The sequence below is a fragment of the Spodoptera frugiperda genome, chromosome 5 (genome assembly GCF_023101765.2).
Source record: "Spodoptera frugiperda isolate SF20-4 chromosome 5, AGI-APGP_CSIRO_Sfru_2.0, whole genome shotgun sequence".
Lineage (NCBI taxonomy): Eukaryota > Metazoa > Arthropoda > Insecta > Lepidoptera > Noctuidae > Spodoptera > Spodoptera frugiperda.
This window is the reverse complement of record NC_064216.1, coordinates 1,189,359-1,211,148: the sequence shown is the minus strand read 5'-3', so window position 1 is coordinate 1,211,148 and position 21,790 is coordinate 1,189,359. Positions and strand designations below refer to the sequence as shown.

Genomic DNA, 21,790 nt, shown 5'->3' with positions numbered 1-21,790 from the left:
GCACTTTAATCAAAGTTACTGAATCTACTCTTAATCTTTTGGCAAAGTATCTTATGAGGATACAAATATTTAAGAAATAATCGATATACAGTCTGTTTATAAACGCTAAATTAGATTTGACTAAAATGCTAACACTTTCAAAATTTTTATAAATCACTGCGTCTGCGCACGATGTAAAGTCTCTCTGTGACTCGAAACTAGTAGAGCTTTTCTCCATTAATAATACGTGAGTAAACCGTGATTTTTAGTTAAACCTTCAAAGTTCGAAAGCAACAAGTAGTATCAAGATGTTGTTTAATTTCGAGTACTACCTACCTCATTCAAAGGCTGCAGGAGTACAGAGGATGTCAGTCCAGTCTGGTCATACAAGGGGTTCCTTATAGGAACCATACCGCTTATTGGCGTCGGAGCCACCAACGTTGGCGCATTGGCCACCAACGGCGGCGTCTGAACTAAGTTCACGGGCGAATGGGCCAACATTGGTGATGGGAGTTGGGGCTGGGGTTGTGGTGGGGATGGGATTGGTACTAGAGTGGGCGTACTGGTCGGTCCGACGGGAACCAGGGTGGGCAGGGACGGTGGTATCGTGGGCTGCATGTGGCTCGGTACACTGGCTGGTTTCGCGTTGTCTTTTACTGTAACAAGAAAGAAGATGAAAATCAATAGTTCGTCAGATACGGGAATCAAAGTAGAGTCTCTCAGTAGTCACACTTACGACCACTATCAATGAGACAGTTACAGCCAAAAGATAGATAAAGAAAGGAGAATTAATGCAGTACTGTTTACTAATCTATTTATATAAAATAAAAAAAATAAGACGGGCTTCCTGACGCTATAACTCCAGAACGCACGAACCGATTTCCACGGTTTTGCATTCGTTGGAAAGTTTTCAGGCTCCCTGAAGTTTATAACAATGAAAATTCTAGAAAAAATAACATTGGTGGCGAAACTGAGTTCGCTGGGTTTGCTAGTATAAAATAAATACATATACAACATTTTGATCTCTTACCTTGTGGGAATAGTTCTTCTTTCAAGTTAGGCAGGAACTCGTTGATCTTGTCCCAAGTAATGTACCACAGGTCGTTGTACCCGTCTGCGTTGCTGAATATCTGTAATCAAGGGTTTTGCTCATTAGTTTATTACTTCTGTCTACCCCAATAAGACAAAATCATCATCATCATCAGCCGAGAGACGTCCACTGCTGAACAAAAGCCTCCCCCATAGTCAAAAATAGTCCCCCTTAAGACAAAATAATCAAATAATAATATCATAATTCCAGATTCCATCCTATTGTTGAAAAAGTAAAATAGGTATCTTAAAAAAAAATCCTTGACCTAGGGAACTTATTCGACAATCGATTCACAAAGTCCTCGGCGGTCGTGCTTGCTCAACCAAAGATTTTAGATACTTCTTAGACAATGAATGGTAATTATTTTAACATGTACTCGCTAATACACATTGTCAATGAAGTTAGTGTTATTATTATCAGGCTTTAACAATGTCTACCCCATTAAGACAAAATCATCATCATCAGCCGAGAGACGTCCACTGCTGAACAAAGGCCTCTCCCTTAGTCTAAAATAATCCCCCTTAAGACAAAATAAACAAATAATAATATCATAATTCCAGATTCCATCCTATTGTTGAAAAAATAAAATAGGTATCTTAAAAAAAAATCCTTGACCTAGGGAACTTATTCGACAATCGATTCACAAAGTCGTCGGCGGTCGTGCTTGCTCAACCAAAGATTTCAGATACCTCTTAGACAATGAATGGTAATTATTTTAACATACATTCGCTAATACACATTGTCAATGAAGTTAGTGTTATTATTATCAGGCTTTAACAATGTCTACCCCATTAAGACAAAATCATCATCATCAGCCGAGAGACGTCCACTGCTGAACAAAGGCCTCTCCCTTAGTCTAAAATAATCCCCCTTAAGACAAAATAAACAAATAATAATATCATAATTCCAGATTCCATCCTATTGTTGACTAAAATAAAATAGGTATCTTAAAAAAAAATCCTTGACCTAGGGAACTTATTCGACAATCGATTCACAAAGTCCTCGGCAGTAGTGCTTGCTAAACCAAAGATTTTAGATACTTCTTAGACAATGAATGGTAATTATTTCAACATGTACTCGCTAATACACTGTCAACGTAGTTAGTATTATTATTATCAGGTTTTAACACTTTGTCTAATTAACCCAGTTCATTTCTAGTTATGTAATAGTATGAACTAGTGGTCGCCTAGTGGTCGAAATTCGACCATATACTATTTAATTTACAATACCACTTAACATACGTTCAAGGATAATTTTTATTTAACTCAAACTCAAACAAACTCTTTTATTTAAACTCTATTCATTTGACACGTGAGAATATCATCGCAATGTCTATCCATTTTGACGTTTTGTCAAGTACGATCAGATACTATGCATGTGTGTGTACTGTTTTATTTATTGATTTAATGTACTTTATAAGCATTATTTTTGAAAAATATTAGCGTTCTTCACTTCTCCTACACATAAACTATAAGTGTACCAAATTTAATGCTCCTACGTCCGCGCAATTTACGTAAAAAGCGGTTCAAAGTTTTTGCATCACGTATTAATATATAGATTAGATGTATTAGCTCGTTATGTCTTAGTCCTAGATCATCATCATTCTGAAACTGTATCACTGATGAGTAAAGGTCTCATCTCACTCGTTGAAGGAATCAGCATTAATCACCGCGCTTACTCAACATAGATTGGCGATTTCATTGTAAATGAAACTTACGTACTAGGCAAGTCTAGTCCTACATATTGTCGTCGTATCGTTACGCCTTTTATCCCTGAAGGGGTAGGCAGAGGTGCATATTATGGCACGTAATGCCACTGTATACCCACTTTTCACCAATGGTGTTATAAGTGCCATGTAAGTAATAGGGGGTGAGCCTATTGCCATATACTGGGCACAATACCAGTCCTACATTCTTACAAATTATTAAAACAGTAATTTAACTCTTGTAAGTAATCTGCCGTCACCCCTCGACATAGGCAGAATAGTCTACAACTTTGTATTGGAGACTCGGTTGCCAACAAGAAGAAAAAAGCTCTTGTATGTAATTTTTTTTTTATTCGATAAAAACTAATGCTTGACTACAATCCCACCTGATGGTAAGTAGTGATGTAATCGTTGATGGTGAGGCGCACTAGTTTAAATTTTGTAAATTTGAATGTGTGGTCTTGAATACTAACCCTGACGGAGTCCATGACCAGGATCATGTTCTTGAGCGACTCGAGCGCGGCCTCAGTGAGCGGGTCGTCGGGCTCGGGCAGCAGCAGCGCGCGCGCGCGGTCCAGCACGCGCACCCACAGCGCGCCGAACGACGGACGCGCACTTAGTGCAGACAGGTGCTGCAGGAACACCTGGGGCACGGGGCATACTCATTTTATACTGCTGTTCATGTTTCTTCATCATCGTAATAACTTGTGTTGGACATGGGAATGTTTAATGTGTGAAGGGATATGCCGTGACCGACGTTACACCATGGGGTTTTAGAGTAGGTCTACAAAAAGGACCCGGTCCAAAAAACGTAAAGTGCCTTTATAAGGTATCTGTTCCTGTATCTGTTGTTTAAGGGCTGATTGAGGAATCCCTTAGATTGGGTATGGGTGATGAGGAGATTGAAAAGGTTGAAATTGGTGATTTAGGAGAGGGTGATTGGGATTGGGGTAGTTGAGAAGCGGGATTGGGAATGGAGTGATTGAGGAGGGGGAATTGGGGATGGGGAGATTGAGGAGTGAAGACTGGGGATGTGGTGATTGGAGATAGAAGGATTGTAAATAAGGAGATCAAAGAGGGGATTACGGATAACAAGGTGATTGAGCCTTAACTTTTAACCCTTAAATGCCGTAGTGAGTGTTACCTTGCACATGATGGTGTGTGCCCTGGCGGTGACGTCTGCGCGGCGCGGCAGCAGCTCCAGCAGGGGGAACAGCACGTGGTGGAAGGCGGCCTCCCAGCGCGCGCCGCCCATGCTGGCCAGCCCCGGCACCAGCAGCGCGCGCTGCAGGTACGCCACCGCGCTGTTCGACACCTGGGTAAGTTACAACTCATTAAAATCATGCTAAGTAAAATAAAGCTCTAAAGAAATAATAATAAAATGTCTCTCTCTTCAATCAGAGACAAAATATAAACTGACCTGTTTCCGCCTATCCGTGCAGAACTGTGCGATGCCTTGCAGCAATGGTTTCCACGCAACTTCCCATAAGTCGTATTCTTCGGCATCTACGAAATAATTAGACAGTACATATTATGAGTACTTGAAAATCAAAACAACTGAAATCATTGTGTGATCATAAAATCGCTTAATGTATCTGATGCAAATAACATCTAAACCGGAATTTGATTTAAACAAGTACCAACGTAATAAATTATTTTAACTTTGAAATCTAGACTTTTACCTGATTCGAAAAAAACTGGAAAGTGACAAATAAATACTTGATTAACATTAACCTTACAAAGATACAAGAAAATATTACTCTAATTCATTATACTATGAGGATGTAAGTATGTATGTACTCACTCTGTCCTTGGTCGGCCTCGTCTCGCCACCACTTGAATATCTGGGCGGTGCGGCTGTGTAGCGTGTGCATTAGGTCCAGTAGCTACGAACAAACGTAATTATAAACCAACTGACATTATAAGTATATACGGCTTACTGGTGTAAACTTAAAGACGATACTTCTACTAGTTTCGAGTTATGTCGGGGCTCATATTCATAAGCAGCATAAGGCGACATCGACAACACATCGTACAACTAACTATTGCGACTTGAAACTAATAGAGCTTTCCTCCATTAGTTTATGCCAGTATTTAAATTAATAATGATTAAAAACCTTGATAATTTCGGTGGGGGTAAAATCACAATATAATTAGAATCTAGAAGTGAATAAGATAAGGTTCAATATTCTATGCGGTTGGTCATTAATTTAGAAAATGTATTCGTACCTGTATGCTGACCATATGGTACTGGTCTAAGGTATCCACCTCCTCATCAGAGGAGTCATCGTATCGTCTTCTACCAGAGCTCGGACGGGATTTGTGACCTGATCGCGACTTGCCAGATTTCTTTCCTGTTCATAAAGAAAAACATTTTTAAAGGATATCTAATAATTAAAAAAAAATCATGGATAATTCAGTGGTGCTTTCGGTGGCAATAATCTTGGATAAAATACAAAATCGTGAAGTATAATTTTATAGAATAAGAGTTATTTCAGCAGATCGATCACATGGTAATAAGCAATCGGAGCGGATACAGAGACCAGCTCCATCGTTTTAGGGCGTAAGAGCACTCACTCAAAGGAGGACTGGATGTCGCAACGTACATGGGACCTGATAGAAGACAGACGGAGACTTCACCTGAGACGCCTCGAAGCTCATGATGACGCTGTTCGAGCCGAACTTAACGTGCAATACCGTCAAAAACGCAAAGAGATCTATCGCAGTACCCGCAAGGATAGAAGGCAGTGGGCTGACGGTATTGCAGGTTGCGCTCAACACGCTGCGAACACAGGTAACTTAAAGGAGCTATATAATGCTACAAGGTCCTTGGCAGGTGGCAGTAAGTCCAGGAGAAAAAGCCGTTGAAAGATAAAGATGGGCAACTCATTGTGACACCAGAGGGGCAGCTGGCACGCTGGCATCAGCACTTTGTAGAGGTCTTCCGGTTACCTACGACATCAACACCTGGCGAACGTCATTTTAATTCCCCACCACCACAGCTGCTCGATATTAATGTGGACCCACCTTCAGCCTTGGAAGTGGCAAAAGCAATCCATTCTCTGAAGACAGGCAAAGCGCCAGGACTCGACCTTATCACTGCGGAGATGCTACAAGCAGACTTACCTTCCGCTGTCGATGTTCTGACGCCTCTAATTGAGAAAATTTGGATTTCAGAGGAGCTACCGGATGACTGGAACAAAGGCCTTGTTATTACAGTACCTAAGAAAGGAGACCTTAGTATGTGTGACAACTGGAGAGGCATCACATTGCTCTCGATTCCTGCTAAGGTTTTCTGCAAAATCATTCTGGACAGACTGGTAAAGGCAGTGGACCCTCTCCTCCGCAGGGAACAGGCTGGCTTCCGATCGAGCCGCTCGTGTACGGACCAGATCAACACTCTTCGTATCATACTGGAACAGGCATCAGAATGGCAGAGAGAGGTTTACCTCACATTTGTTGACTTCGAAAAAGCCTTTGATACGTTGAAGTGGCCGAGCATCTGGTCTCGTCTACTGGAAATTGGAGTGCCACCGAAGATTGTCCGCCTGTTGGAAAGTATGTACAGAAAGTACTCCTGTAGAGTAACTCACAACGGTCTCATTTCGGAAGACATAACGGTGCACTCAGGTGTCCGCCAAGGCTGCCTTCTGTCACCGCTGCTTTTCCTGGTCGTCCTGGACGGAATTATGCTTCGCATCACAGATAAACGGCGCCGCGGGATAGAATGGGGACTGTCCAACACACTAGAAGACTTGGACTATGCCGATGATCTTTGCCTGCTGAGTCACACCCATGCCGACATGCAAGCTAAGTTGGACGATTTGCGACAGGAGGCAGCAAAAACAGGGCTTAAAATTAACACCCGGAAGACCAAAGAGATAAGATCTGGCGTGAAGAATAATTCACCGTTGCTGATTGGCACAGAGGCGGTGGAACGCGTCCACAAATTCACATACCTCGGGAGCGTCGTGTCAGAAACTGGAGGAAGTGAGGAGGACATCGCCTCACGGATCGCCAAAGCTCGAGCTACTTTCGCGCAGTTGAGACCGGTCTGGCAGTCCCGAAAACTGACCCGAAGGATCAAGCTCAAGATCTTTGGGTCCAACGTCAAATCGGTGCTGCTATACGGGTGCGAGACGTGGAAGGTAACGAAGGACATCTCCCGCCAAATCCAGGTCTTCGTTAACCGATGTTTGCGTCGCATTCTCGGTATTTACTGGCCCGAGACCATCTCCAACTTTGACCTGTTGGAGAAATGCCACGAAAGCCCCATCGATCGCCAAATAAAACGCCGCAAGTGGGGATGGATTGGCCATACTCTCCGAAGAGGCCCCGACCACATTCCAAAACAAGCCTTAGAGTGGAATCCCCAGGGGAAAAGGAAGCGTGGCCGTCCTCGGCAAACCTGGCGACGTACTGTAGTGGCGGAAGCGGCGGGCATCGGCATGACGTGGAGCGAGGTGAAGCGGGAAGCTCAAGACCGATCGAGATGGAGGACCTCTGTGGACGCCCTCTGCCCCATCTAGGGGTCATAGGACCTTAAGTCAAGTAAGTCAATCGGAGCGGATATTCGCGACACCAGAGGAGTAACAGGTGTTATGCTGACCTATGTAAAAACGAGAGATAATCTCTTTTCTTGAAGGTTGTATTGGTTCAGAAATATCACTAGTTTTGAGGCAAAATGTTTATGGAAAACAAAAAAGCGGATATATTTTGGAGTGAATTTTAAGTGAGGATTTGAAAGTTATTAGGAGAGGTCTTTGTATAGTAATGGACGCCTTGTGGTTAATGACATGATGGTATGTACAGGGGCTTTAGTCTGCTATTACAATTGTGTCAGAATGATCGATCATTGATCAGTGCAAGAGGGACAGAGCTATGTAGGTTGTATGCTTCGTCTCTCTTGCATTGATCAATGATCGACCATTCTGACACAATGTAATAGCAGTAAGGTCATGGATGGTTGTGTACCGGAGTGCAGCGTGGCGCGCGCGAAGAGCCTGACGGCGCGCACGGCGGCGCGGCAGTTGTAGGGCGTCACGTGCGCCACGTCGCGGCCTATGTATAGCAGTGGTCATATTGTCCGTACCGGAGTGCAGCGTGGCGCGCGCGAAGAGCCTGACGGCGCGCACGGCGGCGCGGCAGTTGTAGGGCGTCACGTGCGCCACGTCGCGGCCTATGTATAGCAGTGGTCATATTGTCCGTACCGGAGTGCAGCGTGGCGCGCGCGAAGAGCCTGACGGCGCGCACGGCGGCGCGGCAGTTGTAGGGCGTCACGTGCGCCACGTCGCGGCCTATGTATAGCAGTGGTCATATTGTCCGTACCGGAGTGCAGCGTGGCGCGCGCGAAGAGCCTGACGGCGCGCACGGCGGCGCGGCAGTTGTAGGGCGTCACGTGCGCCACGTCGCGGCCTATGTATAGCAGTGGTCATATTGTCCGTACCGGAGTGCAGCGTGGCGCGCGCGAAGAGCCTGACGGCGCGCACGGCGGCGCGGCAGTTGTAGGGCGTCACGTGCGCCACGTCGCGGCCTATGTATAGCAGTGGTCATATTGTCCGTACCGGAGTGCAGCGTGGCGCGCGCGAAGAGCCTGACGGCGCGCACGGCGGCGCGGCAGTTGTAGGGCGTCACGTGCGCCACGTCGCGGCCTATGTATAGCAGTGGTCATATTGTCCGTACCGGAGTGCAGCGTGGCGCGCGCGAAGAGCCTGACGGCGCGCACGGCGGCGCGGCAGTTGTAGGGCGTCACGTGCGCCACGTCGCGGCCTATGTATAGCAGTGGTCATATTGTCCGTACCGGAGTGCAGCGTGGCGCGCGCGAAGAGCCTGACGGCGCGCACGGCGGCGCGGCAGTTGTAGGGCGTCACGTGCGCCACGTCGCGGCCTATGTATAGCAGTGGTCATATTGTCCGTACCGGAGTGCAGCGTGGCGCGCGCGAAGAGCCTGACGGCGCGCACGGCGGCGCGGCAGTTGTAGGGCGTCACGTGCGCCACGTCGCGGCCTATGTATAGCAGTGGTCATATTGTCCGTACCGGAGTGCAGCGTGGCGCGCGCGAAGAGCCTGACGGCGCGCACGGCGGCGCGGCAGTTGTAGGGCGTCACGTGCGCCACGTCGCGCACCACCAGCGCCAGCGCCTCGCAGCACCGCGACAGCGCAGAGGAACGGTGCGCGCGCAGCGACACCGCGCCTTCTAGGTCTAGGGCCTCCGACGATTCTGTCTCGTTCTTCACCTGGTACAAATGTATCAAGTTGTGGTAAGTTTTCGAGGATGCTCGATTAATTTCGAGATTCAACCGGGGCTTATGATGTTTATCAATATGTTTTGCGATGCTTATCACTTTGATGTGACTTTATGTAAAATCTCAATTACCATGTTGTTTTCTCTACACACTGTGACGTCATATTAGCGTCAATTAACATTTAGATTTACACGTAAATTAACATAAATATATATTTTTAAAACATGTTAATATATTGAAAAAGTAAAACAATTAATAGCCATCTCACCAGTATCCATCCCTGTGTTTGTGGTGAATGGGACAGTTCACTCTCGGAGGAGGCACTAGTGGGCCGTCGTTCACTCTCGTCCTCCGATCCTTCAGACCTACTCGATGCCGCCGGACCTGTTATTATTTTACACATATATAAATATCTTGTGACTATTGCGCTTAAAAAACACTAAAAATACAAAATATTTTATTGAAATAAATTCGTCGAAAAAACGTGACGAGAATGGATGACAATCATGCAAGAAAAAGTGTATTTAAATTTAGATTGATGGAAAGAAAAAAGATAAATTGGGATAACAAAAAAAAATTATGAAAACGTAAAAATCTCATAATATCGCGCAAGTTCTATGATAAAATATATTAGTATAATATGAAATGTAGTATACTAACTAGTAGCCCTGGCGTCACTGGGCCAAGCCCCGGCCCCGGCGGCGCACAGCAAGGCGAACACGATGTCCCACTCCTGCGCACTGTGCACGTTCTGTGCTGACGTCTTCACTATCTCGTACATGCCGCACGATATCTATAACACAAGGATTTGTTCAACTTGTTAAAGTTGGGAGGTTGAAAAAGGGAAAGAACTTTTATAAAAAGCAACGTCACGCCTTTTATCCCCGAAGGGGTAGGCAGAGGTGCTTATTACGACATGTAAGTTATAGTTAGGAAAAGTTTATAATAAGTTACTTTGTCGCATTAGATTTAAGTATATCTGTAATGAAACATGTGATGTGATAAATAAATGTAAAGGTACTTTTATGCACTATACAATACATGTTATAAGTATTCTCGATCAATCAAATTTTTGGATGCTGCAGAGAAAAGTGTTGACTTTTGACTGATAACCGTTGGGTTATTAATCTAATGGATATAATTAATGTTGTAAATTAAAAATAAAAGAGTCAGAGAAATTATGTAAGATAAAATAGTTGTAAAATCGCGGTCTATACGTTTTACGGTAGATCTTACGAGGTCTGCTGTATTTTGACACGTTAAATACTTCAACTGTTTAGTTCAAACGTGAAATTGAACAATTTCACACATTAAACTATGAATTTTCCTTAAAAGCTTTAAACAGAGAAGAGTGGAAGGAGGGTAGGGAGGCCTTTGCCCTGCAGTGGGACGATCATGGCTGAAATCTAAATCTAATATCAGTCTTCACTATCCCACCCCTCTTTAAACAATCAACAAAACCACAACCCTCCCTGAAAAAAGCAAAATAAATCAACAAAGTAGATACGTACGACATCAGCCTGCTGGTAGAATAGTTTGTACGGCATGTGGAAGAGTATGGTGAGATGGTGCAGTACGTGGGGCGCGGCGGCGTCGCAGCGCATGAGGCGCGCCGCCGTCCGCAGCACGGCCGTGACGGCGCGCCGCAGCCCCGGGCCCACTGTCTGGGCCCACGACACCGTGCGGGACACGTGCGGGGCTGCTAGGGGCCACACGCACAGGAGACGGTCTCTGTGGAAATATAGTTATGACTCAAAATCTGTTACTTAGAGTCGGTTCATACCAGAGAGAACATGCGTCGTGTATTATCGGTCGCGTCCAGTGACCCTGGCGTTAATCTCATTAGATTATTCGAATTTTATTCAATCAGAGCGCCAAACTCCCATTTCGATTACTTTAAACACAAAATATTAAGGTTATATAATATAGATGAATGTATACAAAAACACTTGACTGTTCTCACTCAACCAATGATACGTTAGTGTAACCGATAATACGCTAGACGTATTTTACATCAGATATGAACCGATTATACAAACAAAACTTAAAAATTAAAGTAAATGTGATGCAATGAGCAGCCTTATTTGTATTCTATTCCAGGCAACTTTATGATGAAACCTAATAGACCAAAATGTATAGTAAACCAAGGAAAAAAACTCTTATCATCCTCGACCTAATAGACTCTAATTGTCTTTAATTACTCAAAATCCGAATTATTTGAATTATAAGTATTTATAACCATTAAAAATGTATGTACCATAATTTCAAAAAGCATATATAAACCACTGGTAAACCTTTCCAAATTCAATATTAACCCGCTATAGTACTGTCATACAAAACTATGACTCACCTGTTCTGTATGAGTGTTTGTCCGAGCAGTTCCAGGAAGAATATGGTGATGTCTTCCAGCTGAGGGTTCATCTGCAGACTGTCCGAGTCGGGCGGCGTGCCCACTGTCACCATCGCACGGATCAACTCCTGCGCACAAACAAAAGATATGGTTTTAATTTCATACTAAATAATATTAGCATAGGAGCTACAGGGCCGATTTTTTTTATTTCATTTTTGTTAATGATTGATGCATTCCTTGGGTTATCAAAAAAACATTACAAAACTGTTGACAAATGATGGATGAGGTGGCTGAGAAGTATAGCAGATAAAAAGATGAAGGCCAATATCTAAATAATTAGAACTTGAACATTAAAATTGTACACCACCTCTGTACACATTTGAAACAAATCTAAATTAATGACTTAAATAAAAACTACCTACATCACATCATAATTACCTGTAAGCTATCGACTTGTAGGAACTTGGTTTCAGTGATGAGCAGTCCCGGGAAGTTGCACTTGGCCACGCAGTCCATGGCCGCGTCGATCAGTACCTTCTCATGAGGCGTGGGCGTTCGCATACCTGTTCAGAAGAACAGTTTGACGGTTACATTCAGTTATTTATCGACACTTGGATTGGATTTGGAAAAGATCAAAACTTTAAGATGCAAATAAAGTAATAAGAAATGAAATGAAAACAACAGAGATAGTTTAGATTTAGTTTCTTACTGAGAGATAAAGAAAAACAATAGAAAAATCTGATAATCATAATACAGCGTGTATTTGATAATAAGATTTGCTATTGATTTAAGTTCGAGGTTATACAAGTAATCGATATCTATACTCAAAATTATTTGCAACAACTAACTCTTGTAAAGCAAAGACATAAAGTATCAACAGAACTTGCGCAAAAAAGGACATAGTTTGCGCAAGTTCTATTCAAATTAATATAAAAGACAAAGTATCAATAGAACTTGCGCAAAAAAGGCAACATATTTTGCGCAAGTTCTATTCAAATTAATATTTTTAGAAAATTACCTGATTCTCCAAGCGCGATGTAAGAATACAAGCTGGACAGCAGCCCGGCTTCCGAGCCCCGCGCCGCCTCCCTGATGAGAGACACCGTGCCGTTCGGGGCGAGGTAGTCTTCCGCTTCTACGAGGCACTGAGAACAACGGAGAACATTTAATCACCACTTAATCTTGCTTATCAGGACATTATTAATAAAAGATAAACGCATAGGTAATGATGTTTTTTTTAATTGGGGAAAATCATCCAATAAGTTCTCCCGCCTTGGGCGAAGTAAGAGGGAGTGTCAGACTCTTACTAACTAAAAACCACCCCGTTCCTACTCCTGCTTTTCGAGCCAGAGCCCCAGTAACCCCGCTAGGTAGTCCGCAGCTCCAGACCTAATTTTGCTTATCAGGACATTATTAATGAAAAATATAGGTATAGGTAATGATGATATAGAGTAGGATTACATATGTAAATCTAAGAATCTAATAATGCTTTATGTTATTTGGATTGCAAAACCAGTGTGATAGGCTATTTCAAGATTTGTATATTATGTAATTGAATTATTTATATACAATAGATCTAGCTCAGATGTGATTATAAACACTATACATACTATGAGAAAATTGTCTGCAATTAATCCAGGACACAAAATAATAAAAAGCAGTACCTTAGGCAGCAGTCTTCCAATATACAAAGTCTTGACGATCTCCAGCAGATGTCGCCACGAGTCCCGGATACAGTCGGCGTGCCGGGCTGCTACTGCGCAGGCGCGGCGAAGCGCTAGCTGCGCCTTACTCGACTGGCCTAGTGTCACGCCTGGAGGAATTACAGAGAATATTAAGTAGGACGAAATAAGTAAAAAAAGGTAAAGTTAGGTTTTTTTAGTTTTGGGAACAAGCTAGAAAACGTATCGGCTAATGAAAAGCGGTTAACGCCACCCATGGATACCAGTGAAGTGGGACTTTTTATATCATTTATCATTAATCTTAATAAAGATAGACTTTACAAAAAGTTGATGTTGTAGTTGTAGAACACAATTTTGAAAGTTCGTCACTTTAAAGATAAGTAAGCGTCCATAGGTTCGCATCATATGCATCGCACGCATCGTACGCATTCCGAATGACGTTGTCAGTACGCATCGCATTTACGCATTTCAGATGATGCAGTGCGTACGATGCAGATCGGTGGACGCAGTTGTATGGATTTCTATACAAGACAAACTAAAATCCGTTGCGTACGATGTGGGGCTGTTGACGCGTACCTTTAACAAGCGAATACCTAAGATTATTATTCCATGACATGACTCACCAATAGCAATATAATTAGCGTGTTGCGGCGCCAATAACCCGGTGAACTTGCAGAGCGTGAGCAGCAGTGTGTCGAGCGTGATGTTGTCAGGCGGCAGGCGCGCCACGAGCGCGGCGCAGCGCTCCAGCCCCTGCAGCGCCAGCAGCGCGCCACTCTCGCGGACTCGGTTACTGTCCATCTCCTCCACTGTCGGGGGAGTCGAACGCTCGAACGCTGCCGAAAGCGCTGTCACCTGCGACATTTTATTTTGTATGTTTAACGCCCGAATACTCAAACACTACAAAATTTTAAGACGCTCTCAAATGTAGTTCTGTCACTATCAAATCTTTATAAAATGTCAGAGGTAGCACGATATTTAAGTACAACTTGAAATTGAGTAGCGTTTGAGTATTCGGGCATATGTCTTTGACTGCCAATAGAAAACTGTTGAAGGCAAATCCTCCGTTAAGGTCGGTTACCGGTAACCACCACGGCGTTCAATGTGTTAATTAATCAAAATAAATACAATTCATTCTTCTTTCCAAAATCGAGTTGCAAGGTTAGGTTTGCTAATCGAATTTATAATATTTAAGATTTTCAAACGCTTTCGAATATATTACAGTATGGATTCAATTACGATATATGGAAATAGGGGTAATGGAAATATGGGTAGGGAAATATATTCATTTTTCTCTACCACACAACACTGATAACTTAACTTGTGAAAAGTGTGTTACATTTAATATGTGCAAGTATTCCATCAGCAAAAAGAACGCCATTTTATAGTAACACCGTATTAAACAAAAACATTTCATAATATAACACTGTGAAGTGAAAAAGTATGAAGGAGTGTCACATCAGAACAAAATATGTATGACACTGAAGAACAATGTAACTCACAGTAGGCGGGCAAGCAACAGTGAAGAGTCTCGCGTGGTGCGGGTGTAGCGCGGGCACGGCCTTGTACAGCGCGTGGGGCGCCGCCCCCCGCCGCTGGAGCACCCGCCACAGGTACGCGTCGCGCACCGCGCCCGTACGCTCCGCCGGCATCACCATCTCCTCGTTCCTGGAGACAAAGGAAGTTATTTTTACTTCTACCACTAAAAGATTCTAAGGAATGGAATGATGAGGTTCTAAGGAATTTTGCGCTACAAAACTAATATCACCTATTACAGCATAAAGACAATCTTTTATAATATAAGTTAACCAGTTATAATATAGTTTTTAATGCTTCATATACCGACAAATTAATAGCACAAAATTAAATATTAAAAACATGATAACAAAATATAGTAAACTTCTTAAATGTAACAAAAAGGTACACATGCCTAAGTTATCCCCACTTACTTGATAGAATGGAACACAGCCTCCAACATGGACTGGTCGAAGTCTCCAGATCCATTGCATCCTCTGAGGTTCTTCACGAAGTCCTCCACAGTCATCGGCACGTTCAGTTTCTTGGCGTTGTGGTTGTGTTGGTCCATGTTCAGCATTATGAGGGCGTACGCCAGGCGGAAGGCGGCGTCTGTGTTCGCGAACGGCTCGCCGTTTGAACTCTGTTGGAAAATGAATTGTATTGTTTAGAGCATATGGTTGATTTTTATTAAAAACGGTACTAAAATTTGTATAAAGTAAGTAAAGATGTGTATGTAATGTAAACTTTAAGAAAAAAGTACAAATTTTAAGCCACAGAATACATTTTCCTTAATAATTCTGGCTCTAAACCAAAATTTATCAAAATATGTCCACTGGCTTAAGTATTAAATCATCACAAACTACCTTTCCCCTTTGTAACATTTCATATGCATTTAACTTAATACCTTAATTTCTCATCACTAAGAACAATTTTACAACAGCAATTTCTACTTACATGCCACCTTTCAGCAAATCGTTCCATGACAAGGAAGATGAGGGGAGCTTCTCCTGGTAGCCTGAAGGTCTCCAGATACATCCGCAGTGCCTGGTCTATCCTCAGCCCCGCGTAGTCGAAACTGTCTGCAAAGGCTCCCAGAACTGATGGGCCACCTTCTTCGTCTTCACCTCGAGACGAACGCTTGCAGATAAATTCACCTGGAAATATAAAAGGAACAATATTATATAAGAGTTAATTTTGAAGACGTCAAATTGAATCGTCTGATAGGCTCACCCTCTATTAAATAGGACTTATAACATAAATGGTGATAACAGCATTACGTGCCGTAATGTGCACCTCTGCCTACCCCTTCGAGGATAAAAGGCGTAACGTTGCATACATATATAAGACGTATGGGATAGGAAGGGCAAACGAGTGATCAGATCATCTGATGATAAGCAATCACCGCACCCTGCACACTCGCGACATAAGATAATTTATAAGTACGCTTTCTGGTCATTGGAAGGCGAATTTAGCCGGTAGCGCAACAAGTTTGCGCAATGGAATTATTTGCGCAAACCAATGTATAAAAGAAGAATAAAATACGTTTCAATGTACATCCATTATACTAAATTAAAACTCACCTATCATTTTCTTATCTAAGTCGGGGTTTTCTCTCAAAAATATGGCAACTTCGTGGGGATCTAGCGGGGTTGCCAGCACTCCGTGTTCTTGCAAAAATTCAATGCCACGCTCTGGTTTCTGATTGAACAACTCCGTACCCTGTGTAACCCACTGCAAAGCGAAAAAAAGTAATTAGAAGGATAGCCATGACATATAAAAAAAATTGCTCAATCAGTGAATCAATCTTTCATAGAATATACTAGAGTATAACTAACCTTCTTCATATTCTTGATATTATCTAATTCAGCTTCAGAAGGCAGATCAGAGGAAGGTTTATGCCTCCCTGTCCTCCCACAGCCGAAGTACTGACTAATATCATGAGTCACATGGTCACTGACCACAGACACATCATCTAGCCCCCCTAGTTCCAAAGACACATGACCACCTCTCACGTCCTTCTCTTTCTCCTCCTCCCCATTAGGGGGGATCTCTGGTTCTGGCTTTATTTCTTTGTTACTGCACCCCATTTCCACTGCCTCAATGATGGTCATCAATGCTTCTAAAGATAGGGAGTGGATGTTGTATGCGGTAGAAGAAACCACGTTTTTGGAGAGCAGTTTGGTCAATTCTTCAAATACATTCATGCAGTACACATCACAGTCATAGTTAAGGTATATCTCAGCGCAGAGCCCCGGTATCCTGAACATTTGTGCTAAGCTCTCCAAGGCAAGATGGTGGATCTCTTTCAGCTCATAAATAGCTTTCGTCGTGTCTGCTGATATGATTTCTATGATTTTCTTGTAAAACGCCTCCATTTGAAACTTGAGATGTGTGCGAAGAGCTTCGAAGAGTAGGAAGGAGACTTGCAGGTCTAGTGCGAATATCGATATCCTTTCCGTGCTCAGCAGCTGCAAATGAGAAGTTAATGTTAGTTGATTAAAGTATATTTTTAACTTTAATTTTATGGGGATATCATCAAACTGCGTACTTTTCCCAGTGTGTAACTGGTGTGGGACTCGTACAAGGCAGCAAACCCATTATAAATACTTAGAATTTAAGTATTTAAAGTGCACCTTACAACTACATTAGTAATATTTATACAGGATAAAAACAAACACAGAATACAGTCGCATGCATAAACAAAATCTTGATAGCAATAACGGCAATATAAATCAGAGGTAACACAAAAGCTTTAATTCTTCCATTCTGTTTCATGACTTGTAGATCCCACGATGAATGCGCAGACGCAGACTAAGCCACACCCACGTGGGTGTGGTCATCTGCCTGTCCAGCGAACGGCACGGGGGTCCAGTAATCCTGGACTCGCGTGCCGTTGACCGGGCAGCTGCTGTGTGAGATGAAAATTCTTCAATTCTTCTTACAAGATAAAGAATATAGAGAATGTAAGTAAGTACTTCTTTCTTGACCTGACGACCTGGCGTAGAGTTAGCAATACCAGACTATACCGCACCCCACGTGAGACTTGGAGTGTGGTGGTCTGTCTACCCAGTGGACGGTTCGGGGGTCCAGCAATCCTGGACTCGCGAGCCGTCGACCGGGCAGCTGCTGGGTGAGACGGCGAAACTAAGTACTCTTCTGTGTGTTCTTCTAGACGACATTAATTAACATTAATCAACAAACACAAACAACAATAAGAAATTCAATTTGTGTAAAGTAAAGAAATCCATACACACAACAGACTTAGCATCATCAAACAAATACAATTACAAAATGTTTTTCTCTCTTGAGTTGCCCTCATGTAAGTAGAGTTAGCAGTACCAGACGATACCGCACTCCACGGGAGACGTGGAGTATGGTCGTCCGTCTACCCAGTAAACGGTTCGGGGGTCCAGGTCACTCTGGACTCGCGAGCCGTTGACTGGGCAGCTGCTTTGTCTTCATTACTGCACAGTCCGGACGATACTCGTTGTACTTGCATTGAATTAGACTCTACAATTCGAATAATCGGGAATAATCATCCGAATTGTACGGTCCATTCAAAGCGACTTGAACTTGGGACTTCATCACAAATGTCTGGAAATGAATTAGTAAATCCATACAACAACAACAGCAATAAAACATCACATTACAATTTCACCAATACAGTCAATAGTCAGTTCCATCAAATGCGAGTTAATACTATAGCTGTTAATACTGGCTTTCTGGCTGGGCGGATGCTGATGAAGTTTTAAAACTTAGCATGATATGTCATTACAAAAAATGTATAAACTTTAAAATACAAAGTACAGCAAAACATAGTAGTCTTCTTTCTTGTAACGAATAATTCGGAAGGCCTGTAGATGCCCCGATGAATGCGCAGACGCAGAATAAGCCACACCCACGTGGGTGTGGTCATCTGCCTGTCCAGCGAACGGCACGGGGGTCCAGTAATCCTGGACTCGCGTGCCGTTGACCGGGCAGCTGCTGTGTGAGATGAAAATTCTTCAATTCTTCTCACAAGATAAAGAATATAGAGAATGTAAATAAGTACTTCTTTCTTGAACTGCCGACGTGGTGTAGAGTTAGCAGTACCAGACTATACCGCACTCCACGTGAAACATGGAGTGTGGTGGTCTGTCTACCCAGTGGACGGCACGGGGGTGCAGCTTATTCTGGACCCGCATGCCGTCGACTGGGCAGCTGCTTTCGTCTTCATCGCTGGACATGTCCGGACAACCCTCGTATTTGCATTTAACAAGACACTACAATTCGAATGCTCTGAAGTAATTCGATTTTCATTCATTCACAATAAAAATATACAAAATTTAAATAATTATAGTACAACAAAACATAGTAGGTACTCTTCTTTTTTCTCATTAATATGGAAGATGTGTAGATCCCCGATGACTGCGCAGAAACAGACTAAGCACCCACGTGGGTGTGGTCATCTGCCTGTCCAGCGAACGGCACGGGGGTCCAGTAAATCCTGGACTCGCGTGCCGTTGACCGGGCAGCTGCATTGTCTTCCACGATGGACATATTTAGACGACATTAGTTATACCTACTATTTATTATTTGTAAGGTCCAGTCAAAGCGATGTTTTTTTTTTCTTTTTCTTCTTCTTCATTCCGTTATTCCGAAACAGGATAAGCGCTAACTTATTTACACAGATGTGAACACGATGATTTTTAAATCAAACTTCTCCTGGCCATTTTCTGGTATTGGCCAAATACCAGGAAAAGGCGAGGACAAATTTAATTCCAAAAACAACCTCCATTTCCTCTTGCTGTGATCAAAGCCATGTAGAAGTAACAGTTTTAAAATCGTAACAAAAGATGTTTTAGTCAAATTTTCAAGACATTTCATACACCAACATCATATAGACATCATAAATCAAAAATCCAAAAAATAATTTAAATATTACAACAAACTCTAACTTTCTTCTTTCTTGAAATGGATATCGATGTAGATCCCCCGATGAATGCGCAGACGCAGACTAAGCCGCACCCACGTGGGGTATGGCCGTCCGCCTGCCCAGTGGACAGCACGGGGGTCCAGTCAAACTGGACTCGCGTGCCGTCGACTGGGCAGCTGCTTGATCTTCCTCACTGAACATGTGAAGACACTAGATGCGATTCTTTAACTGGTCTAACCAATTCGAATCGCCAGAGTCAATTCGAATTAGTTAGCCTAGCAAAAGACGCGAATATACAGAATAGCAGCAACTTGTCAGTCGAAAAGTTCAAAAGCCAAAGGTTTTATTCAGAATACAAATCAAAAATTCAGAAATTATCAGTACCAAGGGGTTGAAGAAGATGTGTTTCACAATATTACGTTACACATACGCTGACGTATACCGAAGCACATAAAACCTCTCTAACATAGTCACACATGCACAAGACATCACGAAACAAAGAAGCAAATCAGATTATTCTTATTATACAACTGATATAGAATAGACCTACAACAACATAATTTATACCTGTACCTGTAGTTCACAGTCTAAATTCTGGAAGCTTCCAGAAGTTTCCAGATGCAAGTAGATGTCCAGATCCTCACCCCTCACAGGACGCGGCTGATCTCCACAGTTACATCATGTGAGGGATGGGGATCTACCACCTAGTGGTTTCCTGATGATAGAAGGCTGAAAATAATCTAGAAGACACGTGGGTATCTTGTATTCAATACTGAAGTTTGTGTATTCCTGTTTTAGATGATATCCCATATTTCAACGTAATTTTTTATTCTGTCTATTGTTAGTTGAGTGCGCAAGAACTTCATTTATGTACAAATACTCAAACGCTACTCAATTTTAAGACGCTCTCAAGACTAGTTCTGTAGCTACCAATTCTTTATACAATGACAGAGATAGCAAGATATTTAAGTATAACTTAAAATTGAGTAGCATTTCAGTATTCGGACGTTAATTAGCCATTGCATGTCATTCGCAAAAAAGAAACAGTTCGATAATCAAATCAACTGCAACCATATTTGAAACCACCGTTTATTCAATTAGTGAGTTAAGCAGCTTCACACAATCACACACAAAAGACCAAAAAGACCAGTAATAAAAGACCATGGAAAGCTACTACTTACGCTTAAAAGGTTTCTGCAGAGCGGGTCTTTGACCAGGTACAGGAGTGATGGGTACTTCGCTAGCTGGTCTGCGGACACTTCAAGAGCTGTTCCAACGAGGGACAGGCCCAGGTGTACCATGCCTGATGTGTTCTGACTGTCCAGCGGGTTGCAGAGCGATATTAGGAACCTGTTGGAGAAGTGGTGATGTTAGAATGTTGGTGACTGAAGTGGTTGTAAGTGGTACTGACGAAGAAGTGGTTCTGGGGTTTGCGGCGTTCACGGTTCGACCGAATTGACACCGATGTGAACATTTGCGTTGTATTTCGTGTAAAATACCCAAAGACCTAGTAAGGGCCCACAAGCGCTAGTAATTTCTCTGGTACCTACTACCAGTAGTCTCTCTTTCCAAAAGAGACTTAGATCATTATCCCCTAAAAATAAAATTGACAAGTTTTCCCTAGTTGGTTGTGTGATCGCCAATGTGTTTTAAGATTCCATTTCGGTGCCAAAAAACATAATTAGTTTTGAAAATTATCATAAATAACACAAGTCTAAATTTCCATCACAACCATAACTCATAACAACAAAAGCTAGTAATCAGTATGCCATGGGAAAAAGAACCTAAAACTTTTGACAATAAGAGGTACTATACCTGAACAGCTCTCTAACGCAGACCAGTCCATAAGGCTGCAGGTTGGCGTCGTCCTGAGGAGTGAACCTGATGCCGCGGTGGTTCACGTACTCCCCCGGCTTGTCTCCACTGTCCTCCACTGGACCCTCAGGGGCCACAGGCTCTATGGTCTCAATACCGTCCGGTTCGGGGATTGGGGTTTCTGTAACTGTAATATTACATTATGGTTTTGTGTTCATCTTCATCGATTTCGAAATTAGTATATATAAACTCTATTTTTATAATAACTATCGTGAGACATACTAAATTAATTAAAAATAAACGGTTTACTCACCTAAATATACCGAGAAAAGCTCTACTAGTCAGTAATTCAGTTGCTGCGCGACGTCGCCGTGTCAGCACACGTTTCTCATAATGAAGAGACCCTCTGTGACTCGAAACTAGTAAAGCTTTTCTCAGTATATTTACGTGAATAAACCATTATTTTTAGCAATAAACTTTTACATACACGTC

At 42.7% G+C, this 21,790-nt stretch overlaps 1 protein-coding gene across 1 annotated transcript in view; it reads right to left on the bottom strand.

Annotated features, from left to right (window-relative positions):
- Positions 1 to 21,790, bottom strand: part of LOC118272124 (Golgi-specific brefeldin A-resistance guanine nucleotide exchange factor 1) — a 50,811-nt gene that overhangs the window by 1,950 nt on the left and 27,071 nt on the right. Inside the window, exons 7-29 of the mRNA XM_050693999.1 lie at positions 21,299 to 21,485; positions 20,665 to 20,833; positions 16,404 to 17,036; positions 16,149 to 16,299; positions 15,523 to 15,722; positions 15,000 to 15,208; positions 14,553 to 14,718; positions 13,674 to 13,905; positions 13,033 to 13,181; positions 12,387 to 12,513; positions 11,807 to 11,931; positions 11,369 to 11,496; positions 10,530 to 10,749; positions 9,679 to 9,811; positions 9,287 to 9,402; positions 8,811 to 9,009; positions 5,004 to 5,128; positions 4,579 to 4,660; positions 4,195 to 4,280; positions 3,919 to 4,089; positions 3,248 to 3,418; positions 1,010 to 1,109; positions 316 to 635 (exon numbers count right to left, since the gene is read on the bottom strand). Coding sequence (XP_050549956.1) covers positions 316 to 635; positions 1,010 to 1,109; positions 3,248 to 3,418; positions 3,919 to 4,089; positions 4,195 to 4,280; positions 4,579 to 4,660; positions 5,004 to 5,128; positions 8,811 to 9,009; positions 9,287 to 9,402; positions 9,679 to 9,811; positions 10,530 to 10,749; positions 11,369 to 11,496; positions 11,807 to 11,931; positions 12,387 to 12,513; positions 13,033 to 13,181; positions 13,674 to 13,905; positions 14,553 to 14,718; positions 15,000 to 15,208; positions 15,523 to 15,722; positions 16,149 to 16,299; positions 16,404 to 17,036; positions 20,665 to 20,833; positions 21,299 to 21,485 — 4,199 coding nt within the window. The remainder of the gene's footprint in view (positions 1 to 315; positions 636 to 1,009; positions 1,110 to 3,247; positions 3,419 to 3,918; positions 4,090 to 4,194; positions 4,281 to 4,578; positions 4,661 to 5,003; positions 5,129 to 8,810; positions 9,010 to 9,286; positions 9,403 to 9,678; positions 9,812 to 10,529; positions 10,750 to 11,368; positions 11,497 to 11,806; positions 11,932 to 12,386; positions 12,514 to 13,032; positions 13,182 to 13,673; positions 13,906 to 14,552; positions 14,719 to 14,999; positions 15,209 to 15,522; positions 15,723 to 16,148; positions 16,300 to 16,403; positions 17,037 to 20,664; positions 20,834 to 21,298; positions 21,486 to 21,790) is intronic.